Here is a 19,870-nt window from a genome sequence, read left to right on the forward strand (position 1 = left end):
TCTCTTTCTCTGTTTTTGACTGTATAACACCTTCTCTGATCCTTGTAGTCTCAATACCTATGGATCAGCATACATTACTTGTTCTGCCATAAATGCATTTCCTTGCACATTCTCATCTATGTCAGCCTGGAAAGTAACATTTCCTTTCCTGTATCAGCAGCATTATAATCTTCATTCTTTAAGAAAAGGGTTTAATTTCAAGAGCAGTGCATGAGCGTGGGTAGACACATACCGTAAGATTTGTTTAACTGTGAAGAAGATTCCTTGCTCCTCAGTCATTACTGGCCTAACTTTTTCTAGCTTTTAAAGTTATGTTGTCTTCCATTAACTGAGGGTCTATCAGAGAATAATTTGTCCTTGCCTGTATTTTCTCTCTTAGTGCTACATGTATTGCCCTTACTTAAGGAACTAAAGAAAACTGTAAAAGCTTAACACATTCATTGAAAAAAGTGTTGAAGTGGCTTGTGTCTGACAAGGAAAATGTGTGATGAGGAGTATCTCAGGCATTAAGTATGATTAACAGAAGCATGGAGAGGGCTGATCTTAAGCAAAAAAAGAGCCTCTGTCAAGCACTGAAACCAAAATCATAATGCTCATTTTAGAAACTGGCGGGATACATGTAGGCTCATTAGTATTACAGGCTAAGAAATAATGCTTTCAACTTTTACCTGTTTGTGTAACACACTTCTGATGTAAGAGAATAGCCTATGTTTTCACATTGTATTGTTTCTTTGCAGGAGTCAGAGAGTAATAAGTTATGTTCCCTATATTCCTTCCGAAATACCTCTACCTCACCAAACAAGCCCGACGAAGGAGGTCGTGACCGCAGTGAGCTAATGACCAGTGTTAATTTTGGAACGCCAGAACGCCGCAAAGGGAGCCTTGCAGATGTGGTGGACACACTGAAACAGAAGAAACTAGAAGAAATGACCAGGACCGAACAAGAGGGTATGTGTTGGATAAGACCAATGGTTTCCCCACCCCCAAACCCTACAATTTTTATGGCATAAAAAATGTGTTGGGTATCAAGAGCCAGAAAACTGCATAATTGGCAAAGGCTAGGATAAAGTTATTCACAGGTTACCATGGCAATGGTAGTTTGAGATCCATTAGGGATTTTAGGCAAATATGCCAGTTTTTTAAAACTTTCTGAATTGTTTTGGTTGTCTGTGAGTCAAAGCAAGAATATCAGTTTAGGTGAAAACTCAACTCTTATTTGAAAGGTTAGGCTGAATTCTTAACTGGTTATAGAATGAGAAATATTCTTCAGTGGTACTTGTTCTTTTTCTTTTAAAAGATAAATGTTTATTTTAAACAATAGGAATGAATAAAACATGAGCTGGTTTGTTTCGCCTTGGAAATTCTCATCTTTCACCACCTTAATGACCCAGCATCTGCAGTGAGGAGAATGTGAAACAGTTTTAAGTGTAAAGAGTACCTAGTTCTGACCTATATATCTAGAATTGTGGCTGAAAAAATAAAATTTCTTTACAATCTGCTCAGATATCTTTGCAAGTGTTAGCAGAGATAAAAATGAGGACAAATCTTTGAGCTTTAAGGCAGTTTATGTGTTCAGACCTTATTGAGATATTTTCATCAACTTTGCTAAGTTTTGGGCCTTGAAAGGAACTAAACACATATGGCGAGTGAGCTTATCAGTATACGTGTGCACGTGGTCAGGGTCCACAGTGCGAATCTCTCCCCACGTCAAGTTGAATGAAGTCTTGGTTGCTTCTGCAATGGTACCTTCTACTCTGTGAGCTCATCCAGGAGCCTGAACCAGGGAGGGTGTGAGAGCAGGGGGCTCTGAAATAAACTAAACAGGTCTGGAGGCATCGGTTGGGTTCTGGTAGTTATTTTACCAGTGTCATTTGTGGCATTACAAGTAACCCAGGAAGAATCTTTGTAAAGCAGTAGAACCATAAGGCGGTATAACTTTGTGATCCCTTTTTTCTTTGAAATATGCATGAGTTCAGAATGATTTTACCTCCTCAATTTCAGGGTACTGTCCCAGTGCACTTCAAACAGTGTACTTTAAGATCCCTTGGCTCCATGTAACAATGTAGATTTGAATTAAAATTGATGCTGATACAATAATATGTTTAAATATAGGATAAAATTATGTAGGGCTGGAAGTAGGCTTTCAAATTTCTTGGCATAATTGTTAAATGCTAGCACATAGATAAATGTGTTCTATAGGTGTCCTTTCTGAAGCTGGCGAAACATCTCTAAAGAGAGAATGTCCCAGATTCTTTACTACCATCTGTCTGTTTTCAGCTGTAAAGATCACTCTTTTAAAAATTGCTTTCTTAGATTTGGTGGTTAGACTAGAAAAACTATTTTAAATGTTACTTTGGCAAAGTTGTTTTTTACAGTCAGGAACAGTCGTTCGACACTCCATTCTAATCAAAGGTCTTGGCTCATATTTTGCTGCAGGAGTATACAAGTTGCTGTTGATTATAGTGACACCACAGCTAAGACTTTTCCAGGAGTATACTGAATGGTGTCCTAATAAAAACGTGCATCAAAAAGTTTAAACATAGTATCTTAATGTAAGGATTTAAACATTTCATAGCTTATTTTTGTATGAATTCTCAAGAATTTTCTGCACTTCCTCTGGGTTAATATACAGTAGAGAGGTATGAGCACAGCAGAGAGATCCCTCTCACCGAGTGAGCCTTCTGTGCTGTATGTTCTCACCAGCTGTGAAATAAAAGTAATTTCTGATCTATAAAATAATCTTGCCTTTTATGGACCACATTATACTGGAAAACTAGTCTAAAGTCTGCCTCTAAGTTCAAAGGTAATTGACTGTGTCTTCATGTTAAGTTCTTTTCAATTCATCCAGCATTTTTTGTAGAAAAAAAGATTATCTCCATTTTACAGAAAATAATTAATGAACATCCAACTGGTACCATATAAGCTACCGCTGAAAAATATTAATAGAAAGACTGGAAACTCTTCAGGATGTTAGACTTAGAAAGTTCATTGATTTTAAACTTCTGTGTAGACTAGGAATACCAACATTCTCATGACAGTTTTGAGTGCCTATTTCAGTATTCAGAGGTTTCTCTGAATGAAAAAGAAGTAAACTCTCCATATTTAATCCAAATAAAATAATGTTTTAAAAATAATTACTATTTTAAGACTTGGATCTTTGTTGTGACTCTGGGTGCTGCAACTGATCCAGTGCAGAGTCAGTTGGAGAAATGAGGTGTGAGATTAGGAAAATGTTTTGCATCTCATAGTCTCTTTTAAAAAACTTAATAACCTAATTGGACATGTGCTATACATGATGCTCTTCAACATCTATCCTTTAAAATAGGTTTCTATGCAGTTTTTTTCTTAAAATGGTGTGCTGCCAATGCCATTGAGGAGCCCTTTGTGTAGTAAGTCCTGACCTATCACAAAATTGTTTGCCCAAATTGAAAACCACCTGCTGATTTTTATTTTTTTTAAGCAAATAGATAGTATAATATAATTGCTTTAATGAATGTAATGGGGAAAAGTTATATTTCTACTGTATATTACTGTGTAAAATCTGTGGGGCTTGAAGTCTTGCATTACTCCTTTGAATAAATTAGTAAAACACGTTAGCATCTTCCGTAGTGAGGAGCTCCATGACCATCGACGTATCTGTGGGAACCGAGCTAACATACGGTCATATGTCAAGTTAATTGTAGAATTAGAAGTGGAATAAAGAACTCAAGAATTCCCGTCATCTGCTCTAACCCCCATGCGAGTACAGCAACATGTCTCTTTTAATGTGATTATATAGTAACTTTCTGGTCCATCTATAGGATCTGAATTTGAGTAATATGAGTTGCTGGTGTCAAATACTTAAATACTTTGTGGTGTACCTTCAGATATTAGGTGTCTGTTGTGCTTGTATATACTGCTTGTGGTCTCTGTTGTACCTCCTAACGCTGCAAAAGAAATATGTACTGAAAGACTTTATCGTATCTAAATACATGTATTTAATCAGAGTCCTTTGGCTTCTGAAAATAAGTTGTCTAATGAGAATTTCATCTGAGCAGCTGTGACTGGGGAGGTCAACAGGCATTGCCTAAGAGAATATGGCCCAGCTGGTTAAATCTGGTTGTTGTAGTGATTTAAATGGTCAAGTGCTGCTTGTAATCCAGGACCGTCTGTTTGTAAAGGAAGGACTGAGTGCTTCAGCATAATGTACAGCTGTTTTAATCTCTCTTTAATAATAGTGCTTCAGCCAGTGTCATGCCTTGTGTATAATACTGGGAACATGAATGCCTCATACAGGACTGAATATACCTTAGGTATGTTTTAAGCATTATTTGTAGTTTGAACAAACATTACGAACATCACAGGATAAACAACATTTTTTCACTTCATGGTCCAGTATTTGCCGATTTTATAAATTAAAGCATTCCTGTGTCTTAATTTGTAATCATTTGGAAATGAGAAAATTGATGAGGAAATTGTAACTGGGAAAGAAAAAAGAATGCTACGAATACTTGGAGTTAATTTGAGTATGTAAAGACTTTGCTGACTTGTGTTCTCATAAGACAGAAGAGGTCAGAAATGAACAGGTGTCTAATTTAATCAACAACACTAGACTCTAGGGCCTCTTGGATAACCTCAGTATATTCATCTTAGTTTTTCTAGGAGCAGAAGGATTGTTTTACTGGCTTTTTATTTTGGAAGTATCCTCCAGTACAATCAAGTATTAAATCTCTTTACAGCTCAAACAAAGAGTTTATGTTAGATAGTATGGTCAGACTGCTTCTTTCCTTTTCTGTCCCCCTTTAGTAAAAGACCCTTCTGTCTGAATATTGCTTATATTACTTTTGTGAGACAGATTTACATTGCCTGGGCTGCCTGAATTCTAGGCTGAGAATTGGCTTCCAGACAGCTATCCTACTGTACTTCGTCATAAGCCTCTACGAGCAATAATTAGTAGTACACATCTTGTCTGTAGCTAGGAGAGCAGATTTCCCCCTTTCGGATCTGGAATGCTAGGTTGGCAGGTCAGCTGGCACTTCTGAGCTGGAAACTGGGCATGTCATTTCTGCTAAGTGCTAAGCCCTCATTACTCAGGGCCTGGATTCCTAATTCACTTTTGACCTTGATTCTGAGCGATGTATACAGTATCATTTTTCAACCGAGCTCAGTTCACAATTCTAGCACCAGCTTTTTATAAACTGCTTCCCATTCTTGTTTCCTCCTTGAAGACCAAAGTTGAACATTCAGAGATCAAAGATTTTTATGTACACATGTTGGAATAATGAATATCTATATAAAGAGTAGTATATTCATAAATTTCCATCTATTCTCTGTCATGTGCACCTGTTTGTACTCTCTTTTTATGGGTGGATATATGTAACATAGTGATATATAATATGTCTAAAGATATCTAAATTAAAAATTAAGGATTCACATGTATTATTCATTTTATATGCAATAGGGAAAATCTTAGTACGCTACTCAGTAGTGGTGGTTTTTCTGATTTTGTGTTTTGCTTTTTTTTTTCCCTCCAGCTTCATTAGTTAATAATAATTGAAGGTTTTCTTTTACATTGACTTAAAATAGATTAACAATTCCCCTATATATTTTTTTATCATGCCCATAAAGACAGCATACTCAAGTATTGCACACACAAATCCGTGCGTATTTCCTGTTGACTTCACTGGGAAGTAAAGAAACTTAAACTTTCAGATACTGTGTTTTATAACTGGACACTGGTATGCCAGTTTGGTTGTAATTTTATGCAGGTGTATTTTTTTTTTTAAATGGAATCTGAGAGAACTCTATCTTGTCAAATGAATGGAGAGTTTCAGTTTTATATTCTTTGTTTTAAGCCTGCCACAGCTGAGAACAGACAGAGTTCAGGCATATACACCTGTTTACTGGTATAGTTTTAAGCACAACCTTTGAGGATATTACATGTCAGGAGTTGTCTTTGTGAATCAGGTCTGGAAGTGAACTACTGACCATCTGTAGTCAATGAATATTTTTCAATGTTTTTCAGAAATTTTACTGAGATTTAATTAAAAGTTACCTGTCTTGTGGTGTGCTCTATACCTACACTTTCCACTGACGAGGGCATGATCCCTGGTTGTCCTAATGCACCTGACATTTATAGACCCCTGTTCTTTATTCTTCAGTTTTCTTGATGGCTACAGGTATTTTGTTCTGTTTCAAGGCCTTAAAGATATTATGGGGATTTGATATTAGGGCTATACAAATAATTGCTAAAAATGAATTAATACTACTGTTCTATTTTTTGTGGTACCTATGGAATTGGTAAATTGTAACTGGTGTTTCTTGCCACAAGAAACAAGCCTTTTGGCTGTGGTAAAAAAACCCCTTCTTCAACACCCTTTCATCATCTTTGAAAAACCTTGCCACATCTGCTAGGCAACCCCCTCACAGTGTTTCCCTTCTGAAAAATTGCTTTTGGTAAGCAAATTCAGAATCAGTTATACATGTAGTAAAATATATCTTTTACTTGCTTTTTGTTAGAAACCATATATGGCAGCATCTAGGCCGAGAAATTTTTCTGCTAAGCTCCAAACATGCTTTGAAAATAAAAACACAAATCCCAAAAGTCCACACAATTAATAGATGGCTCAGATCGAGTCAGAGGGGAGATATGAGGCACATCTTCCTAAACGACTGTTTTCTTGAATTACCTACCACTTTACCATATAATTAAATCCAACTCATTGTCTGTGTGGTTTTTTTCATCCAATGATCTTGGTAAAATCACATGGGTCGCTCCTTTTCTTGCAATTTATGTTGCTGTTTTAGAAAAATATATTATTCTATTTAAGGAAGTTTTATAGAGTGTACAATTTCTAGTAATTCATTTATTAAAGTATACAGTGAATTCCTGTATCTTAATGTGTTAACTAATTTAGGACTTTTTAGGAACACTACCACAAAGAAAGTGGCTTCTAGGGTTATTTTCCTGGTAACTAAAAGAAGATACCGCCTAGTTTCTTTCTACCTGATTTATTTGATTTTTCTAGCAAAAATTCATTCTTGTTTGAAGCAGAAATAACTTTAATGAACTCGTTTTAATAATATTTAGAATGCAATATTTGTTTAGGTAATATTTTTTTTTTTTGCAAAGGCAGGCCCAGCCTGTGTAACCATACTGTATTTGGTCACTAATATTTTGTCTCATATTTTTATTTATCCTTCCAGTAACCTGAGAATTTATAATTTTTTATTATTACCTGTCTTATATCCTTTAAGTCTTTCAGAGTACTGTTTTCTGATTGTGCTATCTCACAATTTTTATTTAAGAAACCGGCGTATACTGTCATTCTTCCATCTTATCTTTGCATTTATTATATGACTGTCTACACTACAATCTTGGCCAGTGTTGTAGCATTTGAGCATCTAGTCATTACTCACAGATTCTGTGTGGATTACAGTATAGTAATTCTTCAGCATTTTTCAGTATGTCTCAAACTACATTTGAAAGTTTCCCTTCAGTTTTCTTTGTTCCAAAATTTGTTCATGGCACAAAAATGGGGAACAGTACAGGCTTTGACACAGCTATCATGAATAATGAGTTCTATATGAATAATTCCATAGATTATGGAGACCATCTTTTTTGCTAAATTTTTTTCACGTCCTTTCAGTTCTTACTTACCAGTTTAGGATTATCAACAATAATGTGGGAAGTGTGCTGGTAGCATTTTTCATAACAGGATCTGCTGGAAGTTGAATGGAATTAGCTACATGAGGAGTTGTCAGGTGAAAATACTCCATGGTTACTATCAGGCAGTTACCTAGATGTAGGATCTATGGCATTTTATTGAGCATCTACTTTTCTGGAGGTTCAATTTCCTAGTACAGGTTGATTTCTTGTGGGAGCTTTGTACCTCTGCACCTCTACAAAATTGTTTTTACTATTAAACAGAGTTGATGATAACTCAAATCCTCATGTGGGGAGAGTCTGAAATTCAGGTCTCGGTTCTGAAGACTGGACATCCCTTCTAGCTATGATAACTCTTTCAAGTATTTTTGGGTAGATGTTTACTTTCGTTTTGAGGTACTTAGATCACGTTGAAGAAATGTCTTTATTCAGCCCTGAATATTTGAGATGAGTGAAATCTTTTTCATTAGAACAAATGGGCTTTCAGCCCTTCCTCATTGTCTCTGAACTTGAGCTGTAGACAGGGACAGGTTAAACTGAAACAGTCCAAATTCTTCTCAACACTACCATCTGACTGTTCCAACCAGTTCTTCCCCAGTGACTACGTTTTCCAGTGTCTTACCTTCAGGGGTCATCTCATCTTTTCCTTTAATCCCACCGTACCTCTGAATACTGACATTGTCCACTGCTGGATACAATGTAATTTAATTCTTATTGTGTGATAAATCGTCTCCATGCTTCCTTTTTATATAATTTTCTGCATTATGCTTCTCTACATTTTTGTTTCCCGTATAGGCAGGGTGTAAGGTCTGCTATCTTTATGCTATTTATATGTTATCAGTAGTATTGCAGGACTATTGAAAAAGCATATCTAAAAATCCATCTCTTACCTTAGGGCAGTAAGACAGGCAAGTTCAGTATGAATGGGTACAATTGACTTTGGGCTCTGTGACAAAAAATGTAAGTCAGTAAATAGCTGTAAAAATATGGAAAGTTGCTTCAGTTGCATGATCCTGGCAATAGTAAAATAAATTCAGACTTCATTGGTCTCTGATGTACTGTGACACAAAGTTATGATCAGGTCATGCCTTAAAATGGGACTTGAAATACATTTTGTAGTCATCATGTTAATAGCAGGGACTAGACTGCAATGCTTCCCTTCCTAAAACCGCTAAGATGAGTATAAAAATATGAAGTGAAACTAGGGCTCCTGTGTGGCTGATCTTATATGCCACTGTATTTTCCAAGTTCTGTAGGGTGAAAGACCTCAGATTTCTTTGGTGATGAACTTTAGTTTTAGTTGGTCTTATTTGCTTCGCCATTCCTGCTGTTTTGCAACAGGGCCTAAAAGTGCTTTAAGTGCTTGTGACTGGGGTAATGAATGAAAATATCTTTCCAGCACTGAGAGTATTGCATTAGACTGAATAGTCACCTTACTTGTAAAAGCACTATTAGAGAGGGGCAGCTGTAAGTAAGGATAACGATTTGTGTCCAGTGCTTATTTACTGAAAATTGTAAATGTATTATTTATTGAGAGCTCTCCAGACAGTGCTTGTCAGAATAAAAATGTCAACTCTAAGCAAAATGTTATAATACATAATAAAAATGCCAGGTACGCACTTTAGAGATACAGCTAATTAGATCTGCTTTTCTTAAAGAAATGACAGTAAAAATGCTCGGCAGCATATACATTTTAAATGCTGATATATTCCTTATTTTTCTATACAGTATTTGCTTTAGATACCTTATCATTACTTAAAAATAATTTTGACAACTTTATTTGGTTGCCACAGGAAATACAGAGGCATTCGCTGCCTGGCTGCATGAGGCAGCTACATGCTCAGGCTGCCTTGTTCATCTAATGGAGAGAGCAGCTACTCTCACCTCTGTTTTAGTCTGAAACTCCAAGATGCCAGGCCTTTCACGAGGGAAACCTGCCTCCAGTGGAAACAACAAAGAATTATTAAGCTTAGTCTTCAGCTGCGTTAATTAACCTCAAACCAATATTATTTTAAGGAGACTAAATCCATGCAATATCAGTGTTACTTTTTTGTATTATGAAATACAAGTAAGAATTAGGAAAGAATAAGCGGTTCATTTTTTTACATTTAAAATACTACTTTATTTAAGTATCTTTTAGACATTTTTATTTTCCTTGAAATTTGTAATGGGAAGAATTTGAGCTTAAAAATTTTTGAAATCTTTGGGAGTGTTTTATAATGTGAGGAAGGAAACTGGATTTTTAATTTCTCCTTTTTAGAAAGAAGTGCTCAGTTCAGCATCATAAAATTGAGGATGCCATCATTAAAAGTAGCTTTCTTCTTTCAAGTATGTCAGCCAACATGGGAAAGAGCCTGGCTGCGTTTATTTCAGAGACAATCCCTCCATGTTGTCCTGCGCTCACTTTGTTGTTGGTTTCATAGAGCCAGAAAATCACGAAGTGCTTCACGAAGGTGGGAAGGTGCTGCTGGTGATCATCTGGTCCAGCCCCCACTCAGAGCCGGAACAGGTTGCTCAGGGCTGTTTCCCATCAGTTTTTGTGTGTCTCCAAGGATGGGAACTCCATGACCTGCTCAGTATTTGCTCATCCTTACAACAAGAAAGGTTTTTCTTATGTTTCAAGGGAATTTCCTCTATTTCCATTTGTGCCCTTTGCCTCTGGGCCTGTCACTGGGCACCACTGAGAGGAGTGTCGGTCTGTCTTCTTTACTCCTGCTGACAGATATTTATATATTATCTGCTGGAGCCTGCTCTTTTCCAGGCAAAACACTCAATGGCTCTTTCAGCTCCTCTTTGTATGAGAGCTGCTCCAGTTAGTCCTGTGGCCCATTGCCGGGCTCTCTCCCGTATGCCTGTGTCTGTCTCGTACTGGGGAGCCCAGAACTGGTCACAGCACCTCAGGTGTGGTCTCCAACACAGTTTATTTTGAGGCCTCTAGTTCTTCAATGTAGGACTGATCTGGTACCTTGAAAGCCAAGAAGGGCTTTATCGTGAACCTCAGTGGTAGTATGCTCAAGCCCTCTCTGAGTCTTATTCACCTGTATAATTTGAATTTTAGCCCTGCACGTGTGCTGTCACTTCCAAGTGCATAGCTGATGACACGAACAAATTCTGAACTACGTGTTTCTGTGCTTCCTAAGTGTATTTTGGATCATGGAGAGTCCTTCTAATTCCCATTTGTAGCCAGGCTTCTTCCTTGTTTATCCATTGGCATGCTGATCTCCAAAATGAAGCAAGAGTTAATAGCTGTTAATTTGTGAAAATCCCCCCTCTTCTGTATTTCTTTAATAACATAAGAAGTGGCGTTTCTTCTGTAGAGTTCAGATTGCAGTATTCATGAAAAAAAGAGTGCAATAGCTCTTGTTAAATATAGTTGTGAGGGCAAGTACTGTGTAAACATCTGCAGATAGCTCCTGTTAGCATTGCTCCATCCTGACTAGCAGCACCCATTCTGCTGCAGTCTTGGGAAGGTCTGTAGCATGGGCTGCCAATCAGTAAAGCTTTGCCAAAATGTCTTGTTCTACAGCCTAGCACTTTGGAATGTATCTAATAGCTGTTTTCTTTTATTAATCATAATATATTTTTAGTTTTACTTACATAGGTGCCCAGAGTTCCTGGGCACGGTGCCCTATGTATGAATGCCTGTTTATTTTCGTCTTCCTTTTTTGTTAACTGTTTTACTTAATGCTTTGCATAACCATTTGCCATACTTCAACATGAAGCTATAATGCACTGCTGCCTGCTCACATTTCTTGAAGAACTTGATGTGACATCACCTTCTATGGTGAATCACGATCTTCACTGAACCTAAAAAATCCCATCTTGAATACTCCTCTGTTTTCTATTTGTTTGAAAATGTTGAAGCAAGCAGGCTCTTTCACCCATCTGGAGGAACTCTGAACACTCCAGTCTAGAGAGCCTGCAGTGGCACCACAAACATTGAGAGCTCTGTACTGAATTTCTTGTTAGTCTAACACCACCTTAAGACTGAATTCTGTTTGCATTTATAGCTGTGCTGTATGTGTTAAGGGATACACATGAGGACAGGATTCGGCTCTTTCCACTCTATCTTCAAATTTACCTGCATTTTCAATATTTAAAACAGCTGTGGTTCTCAGTGTAGGTCTTAGCAGTCCTTATCGTATCTTAAATATGTAACAAGCAGATTACTTTTAAATATTTACAGTGAAACAAAAACTAACACATTGGGCAGAGGTTTGTTAAAATGTCAGAACTCGCCGTAGTGAAAAATAAATATTGAACCAAGTTTATTCCTGAGGTGACTCTATTAATTTCAATGGAATTACTGCAGGAGTAGTCTGGAAAAAATCTGTCTCGATTTTGTATCATAATATTAACATTTTTTTACAGAACTTTGAATAGCCCAGAAGTAATTTTATAGATTTGGCGTGCACAGGCATCACTAAGTAAAATAAGCTTCCTTTACTTCAGTTTCTGTTTCCTCTGTGGACTGTTTGTATTTTTAGCTGTTTAAATGTGGTTATTGCAGCTTTATTAATAGGCTTTTTTTATATCTGCAGTTATACTTGCAACTAAAATTGTAGCTGGAGCATTGGCTCCTCCAAGTTTCAGTGTATCTGTTGTTTCTGTGATACACTGACTAGACAACGTATCCTGTCTGTTGCCTTTCTGTGTATCAGATAACACAACAGACAGTGGCCAGACGTAGAACCTCAAAAATCAAACCAATTTGTTGATGAACTAACGAGGCAGTGTAATAAGCATCTCTATTCAGTCTTTTTCCCCAGCTTTCTGTTGTTCCTTAGAGTAAGAGTAGCAAGTGCTGTACCAACAAATTATTTGATGACAATAATTTGGCTGATGAGAATACAAGGAAAAAGCCCCAATCTAATTAGAAAAAACTGTATGTATATTAGGTGGTGAAATGTGGCTAATATTTTATCCTTTATTGTAAACCTGTGATTTGCAACTTTTGGTAGTTGATGATTTTTATGTCCCCCCTCCCCCTCCCCGCACACAAGATCATTTAAAAAATGGCCAAAAAGAGACTACAGGACTTGAAACACAGTGGCCCTGAAGTGATGGGAAAATGGCCAAGGTGTCACAGCTAATTTCTGACCCTGTTTTATGAGTTCTGCTGTTCCTTATTCCCCTTGTCAGTCTGTGAATCCCTGAGGCTGTACAAACTGGCCTAACATCACTCAACTCCAGTTTTATATCCTCTTTTAATAATGTTGAGTCTATTCTGTCCAACTTTGATTCAGACAACCTGCTTGTCTTGAAAAAGTGATATATTTAATCAGTGGCTCTGTCTCCAGCATAGCTCCCACTGCGTGAGACTAGAGCCAAAGAGTAGTGCAGTGGCCTGTCACTTCTGTTTGAATAGGTAATGTGGAGCCGTTCAGCCGAAGAGACAGGAGCTGGAACTGCTTGTTAGGACACATGATCAAAAGCCACTCTCTGCTTTCTGCCAATCAAGCCTCATGTCGCCTTGTGGGGCAGACATTAAATAGATTTTTCTGCCGTACACTGTGGGCACTCTGCCAGTTTGACATGTGAACTGTTACAAAAGACACCAGAGTTTCCACTGCTTGCTGACTGCTTTTAAATATTACCAAGCCCTTGCTGTCCAAAGTAGAATATTTTAAATAATGGATTATGATAAATTTCCACTACTATTGGGCAGTCTCCTTCCTGCTCCCAACACTTCAAAGACCTTTTTAAAAACAAAACTGTAAGTTGGTTTCTGAAAACAAACAAGCAAACAAAAAACTGTTGAACAGCCCCATGGCACATGGATTTGAACAACGTGATTATTGTCTGAGAATTAGAGTGAGTTGTCGCTTTCACTGGAACAATATTGGATATTGTTTCTATTTTTGGTCTTTTTACGTTATTTAATTAGATTTTCCTACTTGAGATCATAGCACTATATTTTATTATTATGTTTATGTAGAGGGATATTAAAATTGGCTGGTTTTGTAAATTAGGTTGAATTTATTTATTGTGTTTATTGGCTACTGGTGCAAATATAAATATCTTAAAATGGCTCTGTAGTTGTTTTTAATTATACTTTCCCTTGGTTTTTTTCCTCTTTGTCTATTACCCTTCATAACCACCTCAGCTCTTGTGCCCATGGCAACAACACTCAGTGGTGGAGGCTAACAAAGATGACATTTAAGCTTTGCCTAAGTAATGAATATTCTTTTGTAACTTCCAGGGCCACTGAATTTGTCATTTTTTGGAGGTCCCCAGCACCTAGATGACTGCTTCTATTAATGTACTTATGGTCATGATACCCAGATATTTGCTCCCTTCTGCTTGTTCTTCCTGATATTTTTTTTTTTTTTTTTGAGTAAAACTTTTACCAAAACATACCATGGCAATCTAGTGGAACTCATTTAAACAGTGAACTACACATAAACAGCTGCTCCTTCAATAAGCCATTCTTTATAATGCCCTTATTACCTTCTAGTGTCTCAAATTCTGATTAGTCAACAGTGCTGATTACTGTATGGCATTCCACTGCCCATCTTCCTTCGGCTCAGCTGCTCATGTCTTAGCTGTTATGTGATTACAACACTACTTGTGCATTGTTTCTTCAAGTTGTTCTTCACATTGCATATCTTAAAAAAAAACCCAACTAAACTCTCTTGAGGAGATGGTAGAATTTATTTTAAGTCACTATGAATTCCCTGAAACTCTGTGAATTGTTTTTGTACAACTGTGATCTTCACAGTCTGCGTGCTCTGCAACTTTCCAGTAGGATGAGTAAGTTCTTTAGAATTACAAGGGTAATCTATAAATAAATTCCAGTTAAAAGAGCTTTAGAAAAATGATGGCTACTTGTTGTCAAGTTTGTAATATGGCAGAGCAGGAGAGACCAAAGACTGTGTGTTAAAAAAAAAACCAAAACAAAACCCAAAAACCATACAGAGCTTTGGCCTAGCTTTGCTTTCACAAAAATCAGTGAGTTCAAAAGTCAGTAAAAACAGAGCTATGTCACGAGAAAGCCGTTTGGAAAACATAACCCCAGCAGTACAGGCTGAGTTTCAGAAAGGTGTGTGGTGGCAGCAGGAATGCACAGAATGAAAACGGAAAGAGAAGGAATTTTATCACCAGAGCTCTGGATCTCTGATTTTTGGTCAAAGCAGCAAACACAGGGGTTTGTTAAGGACATTTAAACTTTGTCAGCTGGTGTATAGGTAAATAGCAGGGCAGTGAGGAGAACACCCTTGCTGTGGCTCCATAACCCCCTGCCGCTTCCTTTGGTGCAGCCCCTTAGAATCAAGTCCTGGTGAGTATGAAACGCTGACACACTCAAAATGCAACCCCATTAAAGGCCTTAAATCTGTCATTGTGCTCTGGAGCCTGCTCTGAAAATAGCAAAGCTCTTTTTGTAAATTAAAATCGGTGTGAATGGGAACAGATGTTGACATGCTTTACTTTATCTGCAGGGATCCCCATTAGGGGGGAGCGGGTCAGTGAGGTTAGATGGTAGGAATTACTGCAAACGTGCAAAGAACAGGACGGTCTAATATAGACATTGTCTTTGGTTTTATGTAGAGCTGTAACAATATCCAGTGGTTACCTCTGGTTGCTTGTAAGTCTGTATGTAAGGAAAGCTGATTGTGTAATACCTTTAATTCCTTGGCGAATCTGTCCCCTTTTATTTCTGCTGACACAGAACAGGGGAGGGATACTTGCCCTGTTGTTTTCAGAGTTGCTGTACTCGGGCAGATCTGGATTCCAAAAGACTCTGAACAACCTCAGTTCCCATTTACTCCCATGTTACCTGGGCTCACTCAGGACCTCATGGAAGGCGCTTAGCATATCCTATGCTGAACCTACAAAAAACCTGTATTGTCTGACGCTGGCTAGCATTTTTGGTATTTCAGCATTACTTTTTAAGATTTTGGATGAACTCTCATGTTGCATTGGAGTCGTCATCAACTTTTAATAGTTTTTGAAATCAAAATATAGTTCTATTCTGAAGAGTGGAATTGATTAAATAGCTTTGCTAGTCATTCTAAATAAATTCTTGTTGAAGATTTGTCCTGATTTTTAAAAAAAATATAGCAAAGGATGAATTTATTTATAAGAACTGTAATAGTTTCCCTCAATTCCTTTTATATTTTGGATTACCTTATAATTTTCTAAATCTACATGAACAATAATGATCAATTTTGTCAGTATTATTCACACCTTTTATTAATTTAGCATAGATGAATAAATGTGAATGTTGTGAAGAGTTGATTGGGAATAGATTTTAAATCTGACAGTTAGATTACAGGGTACCTAAGAAAAAATGGCTCTTTCACTAGGTACCTAGTAATTTAATTCTTGTTTGAAATTATTATAATTTATTACAGTGTGTGGGTCCTAATGAATGTCTACTATTAAATGAAAAGGAGAAATTGAAATTATAAAATTCTTTTAACTTGTATCTTAAAAATCTTCTTAAACAGTTCTATAGATATTAATAAGCAATGTGCTTTTCTTTCCCTTTTACGTGAGTGCAAACAAACACATTTTTGCCAGTACATAATGATATTACAGGGGTGCTGCTGGAGATTCTCACTTAGAATCAAGACTATCTTAAAATAGAATGGGATAATTTCATGTGATGAAAAATATCAAAAATTTGCTATCTTGATTAGACATTTAGACCTTAACATATGAGTCCTTCTTCAAGGAAAGCTCAAAATCATTCTCTAGAAGTTTTATCTTTGATAGAAATGCAGATATGTGTGTGCTGAGAAATTAAAACTTCTCAGCAGAAAGAATCAGTCATCAGGGCATGAGACTATAATAATCATTTTACTTTTACTATCACTATATAAAATTATTTTTCCACTGTCTGTATTGACTTTATTTTGAAAAATAGGTAGGAGAACTTGGTAAAAATGGATGGGTATTTCCAAATAGATGTGAAGAATGGGCTATAGTGACATTTTAAGTAAGTCATGGAACACAAATTATGAACTATCTTTGTTAAGAGGATGAATACACATTAGAAAATTCTTAGATACTAACTGTATCAGTTCATACTACTGTAGCTCACAAAATTAGGCTACTAATGGGGTTATACCAGGGTAAAGTCTGTGTAAAGAATAGAAGGCCTCTAGTTTTGTCTGTAACATACCCTGCTACCTATAAATTATGTGAGCTTTATATAAGCATCTGATAAATAAAAAAAAGGTTAGAGGTTTCAGTAGAAATGTTTGCAATTACACTGTTTACAAGTCAGTAACAGTTGTGGCCGTTGGCATTCACAGGTTTCAAACTGGCTCAAGTTTCTCATCTGTACTGTTCTTTTTGTGGCTCCTCTACATCTCTTACTGTAGAGGATTACCATTAGCAAAAGGTGAACAAGGGTCTTTCTACAAGTCAGAAAAATGTGTTCGTAAACTGAACAGTAGGGTTCAGTAGCTAAGTCAGTAGGGTTGCCAGCCATTTCTTTATTATTTTATTTACGTGGAAAACAATACAATTACCTTTCATAGTGAAATCAGGTTGGTATGAATAATAAAATATTACGTCTGGTTACCTGTTGCTGTGTGGCAGCTGACAGATGGAGCACCAGTTGGATATTCCATTTTAAGGTACCGAGGCAGCATTGAGCGCTTGCATCCTTTGAGATGCGTGTGTCTTTTCCTCTGGTAAGAGTGTGGGATATTATTCCACTGCATAGTTCCCAATGTAATGCCAGAAAGGAAAAGAAAAAAAGAATGGGAAAAGACAACAGGAAGAAAAGGAAAAGAAAAAAGAAGAGAAAAGGAGTCAGGTCTGTTCTGGGGCGCAGGTGTGATTTTTCACTTCAACCATTTTTGCACTTCCATCAAATAGATTTTTCTAAGTTCAAGTGGAAATAGCTGAAGCCAGTATTTTAAGTAGTAACCTGGGTTTGGGACTGTTTGGCGGGTGGGTTTGTTGTTTATTTTGGTTGTTTGTTTGTTTTGGTTTTTTAATGTTCTCTCTCCAAAATTAAAAGACAGCCAGAACTACCATATTTGAAAATAAAACTGGGCACAGGATAAAACTGGCTATGTTAACCCCTGGTGCTCTTTCTCACTGCACACAATTGTGGCGTAGAATCTGGTCATGTCTGAACTTTGCTAGCTAGCTGATAGGATCCATTTCAAGCTACTAGTAGAAAAATGGAGACTTGAACAGAATTTGTTCTTTTCAAACTACTAAAAATACTTGTGCCTTTCTCATGAGTTAGGAATTTTTATATGTTTACTGTTCTTCACTATAACCAATTCCAACAACTGCTCCGTTACAGTAAAAAAATAGGAACATGCTCAAACATGAGCTGAAATATCCTTAAGAGCTAACATTTCAAAATATAGATACGAATTAATAGTAGTGTCGATTTTCTCCCATTTTCTGAATTTCTTAGGCATATTCTAGCTATGCATGCTGTTTATTAAAATTTATTTTCGGTAAAATATGTAAGTACTATGAAATGAAATTATTTATTTTATTAAACTTGTGGTTTTGGTATTATTTGAACCTTGAATGTGGAAATCTCAATGAGATGAGATTAAAAGGTTTAAATAGCTTTAAAATTATATTTACATTAGTGCAATCTGTCCATTTTAATACTAATCTGCTTTTTTAGTTGAGATTGTATTATAAAAACACCACCCAGAGCAGGTTAAAATAGCCCAAAATATTTGCACTATGAAGCTGGGTTTTTTGGTTCTTAATCAGTCAGAGTTCTCAAGGAAAAGTTCAGTTCAGATATTAGCTATACTTCTTAGAAATGACCTTGTGGGGTAGAGAAGCATGGCACAGTGGCACTTTCCAGCTGTACACATGGTATCCGTCGGGGTACAATCATGCTCAGTCCCAGCACCGCAGGCTTGGACATATGTTGAGTTTTATTTCTTTCTTCTGACATTAATCCTATTCACCAGCTGTTCTGCCAGCTGCCATTCTTCAGCTTGGAGATTACATTTTGGGGGATACCAACAATCGCCTAGTTGACCAGTGTTCTCCCCACTTACTTTAAAAATGATTGGAGTTCTGGGTTAGGATTACTCAGTCTTTTTTACTGCCTATGTCCTTAACTGTCTTTGAATTCTAGACTTGATTTATGATCACTTTGATACACTGCAGAAAAACCCTCAAAAGAGCGCTGATTTCCACCATACTGGTAAATCTGTGCTCACAGGAAAAAAAAAAAAAAAAGGTTTGCAGTTAACATTCTGAAAGCTGTAATTAATGTTACATGCTCTATTATGTAAACAGCATTAATTAGTGACAAATTCTTCTGATAAAAATCATATTTTAGTCAAAAGAATGTCTTAATTTTTCATTTTTACATGTGTCTATTTTAAGAAGTTGCATTTTTGTAAGGAACGGTTTCACTAATCTAGTTTGAACAGACTATTAAATCTCTGTTACACTCATAACATATACTAATAAGTCGTATAGATTTCTCAGTTCATATTCCAGATGATCTGTCCATAAGCAGGATGTTAAACATCTGTAGTTTAAGCCTTCTGGGACTAACAAATGCATTAATGCTGGAAAGAAATGTGGCCTGAACAATAAGGTTACAGACCATGTGGTAAAGAAACAACCCCAATATCATCAACTCAGCACATACGGTGCACAGTGCCCAAGTTGTAATACACTAATAAAAGAACAATGACAGTCTTAAACCGTGTCCATTTATAGCATATATCTGCCACATTCATATCGGTAAAGACAGAGAATCCCGTATTCAACATAATTATTTCATGTGGCATTTTAAAGATCTTTGTTGCCCACCCTTCACAATTGAGCAAAATTGGCTATTAGCTGGATAAGGTTAAACTAAACTATAATGGTAAATATTTATTACAGGAATATTCAATTAATAACACATAGTCTGCATTTCTTTGCACAGCCAGTGATTATATTCAGATCATGTAAAGCAGACGTTGGAATCATCCAACTCCGATCACACTCTAAGAAAACAGTAGCTACGTTAATAAAAACCACCCACCTTGATTCCTTTTCCCTGTTCTCTTTTGCAGACTTCACACAATGTTCATTTAATACAGTTACAGAATTAAGGTATCAACACTTAACACGGAGAAAATATTTTTTAAATGGGAGTTACTCTTGACTTCCATCATAGTCAAGAAAAGTTTTGGGGAGGAATGTGGGGGGGAAAATCCTAAGAAATATTCCCAATGAGATGATGTTCCAGATTCACCAGTAGTGAACCCCCTTTACTAAATATGG

At 36.7% G+C, this 19,870-nt stretch overlaps 1 protein-coding gene across 13 annotated transcripts in view; it reads left to right on the top strand.

Annotated features, from left to right (window-relative positions):
- The window catches only part of SOX6 (SRY-box transcription factor 6), a 375,778-nt gene that overhangs the window by 156,201 nt on the left and 199,707 nt on the right, over positions 1-19,870 (top strand). For all 13 annotated transcript variants that reach the window (XM_055814310.1, XM_055814313.1, XM_055814314.1 and 10 more), the window contains one exon: positions 738-948. In XM_055814310.1, coding sequence (XP_055670285.1) covers positions 738-948 — 211 coding nt within the window. The remainder of the gene's footprint in view (positions 1-737; positions 949-19,870) is intronic.

The sequence above is a fragment of the Falco peregrinus genome, chromosome 9, assembly GCF_023634155.1.
Source record: "Falco peregrinus isolate bFalPer1 chromosome 9, bFalPer1.pri, whole genome shotgun sequence".
NCBI lineage: Eukaryota > Metazoa > Chordata > Aves > Falconiformes > Falconidae > Falco > Falco peregrinus.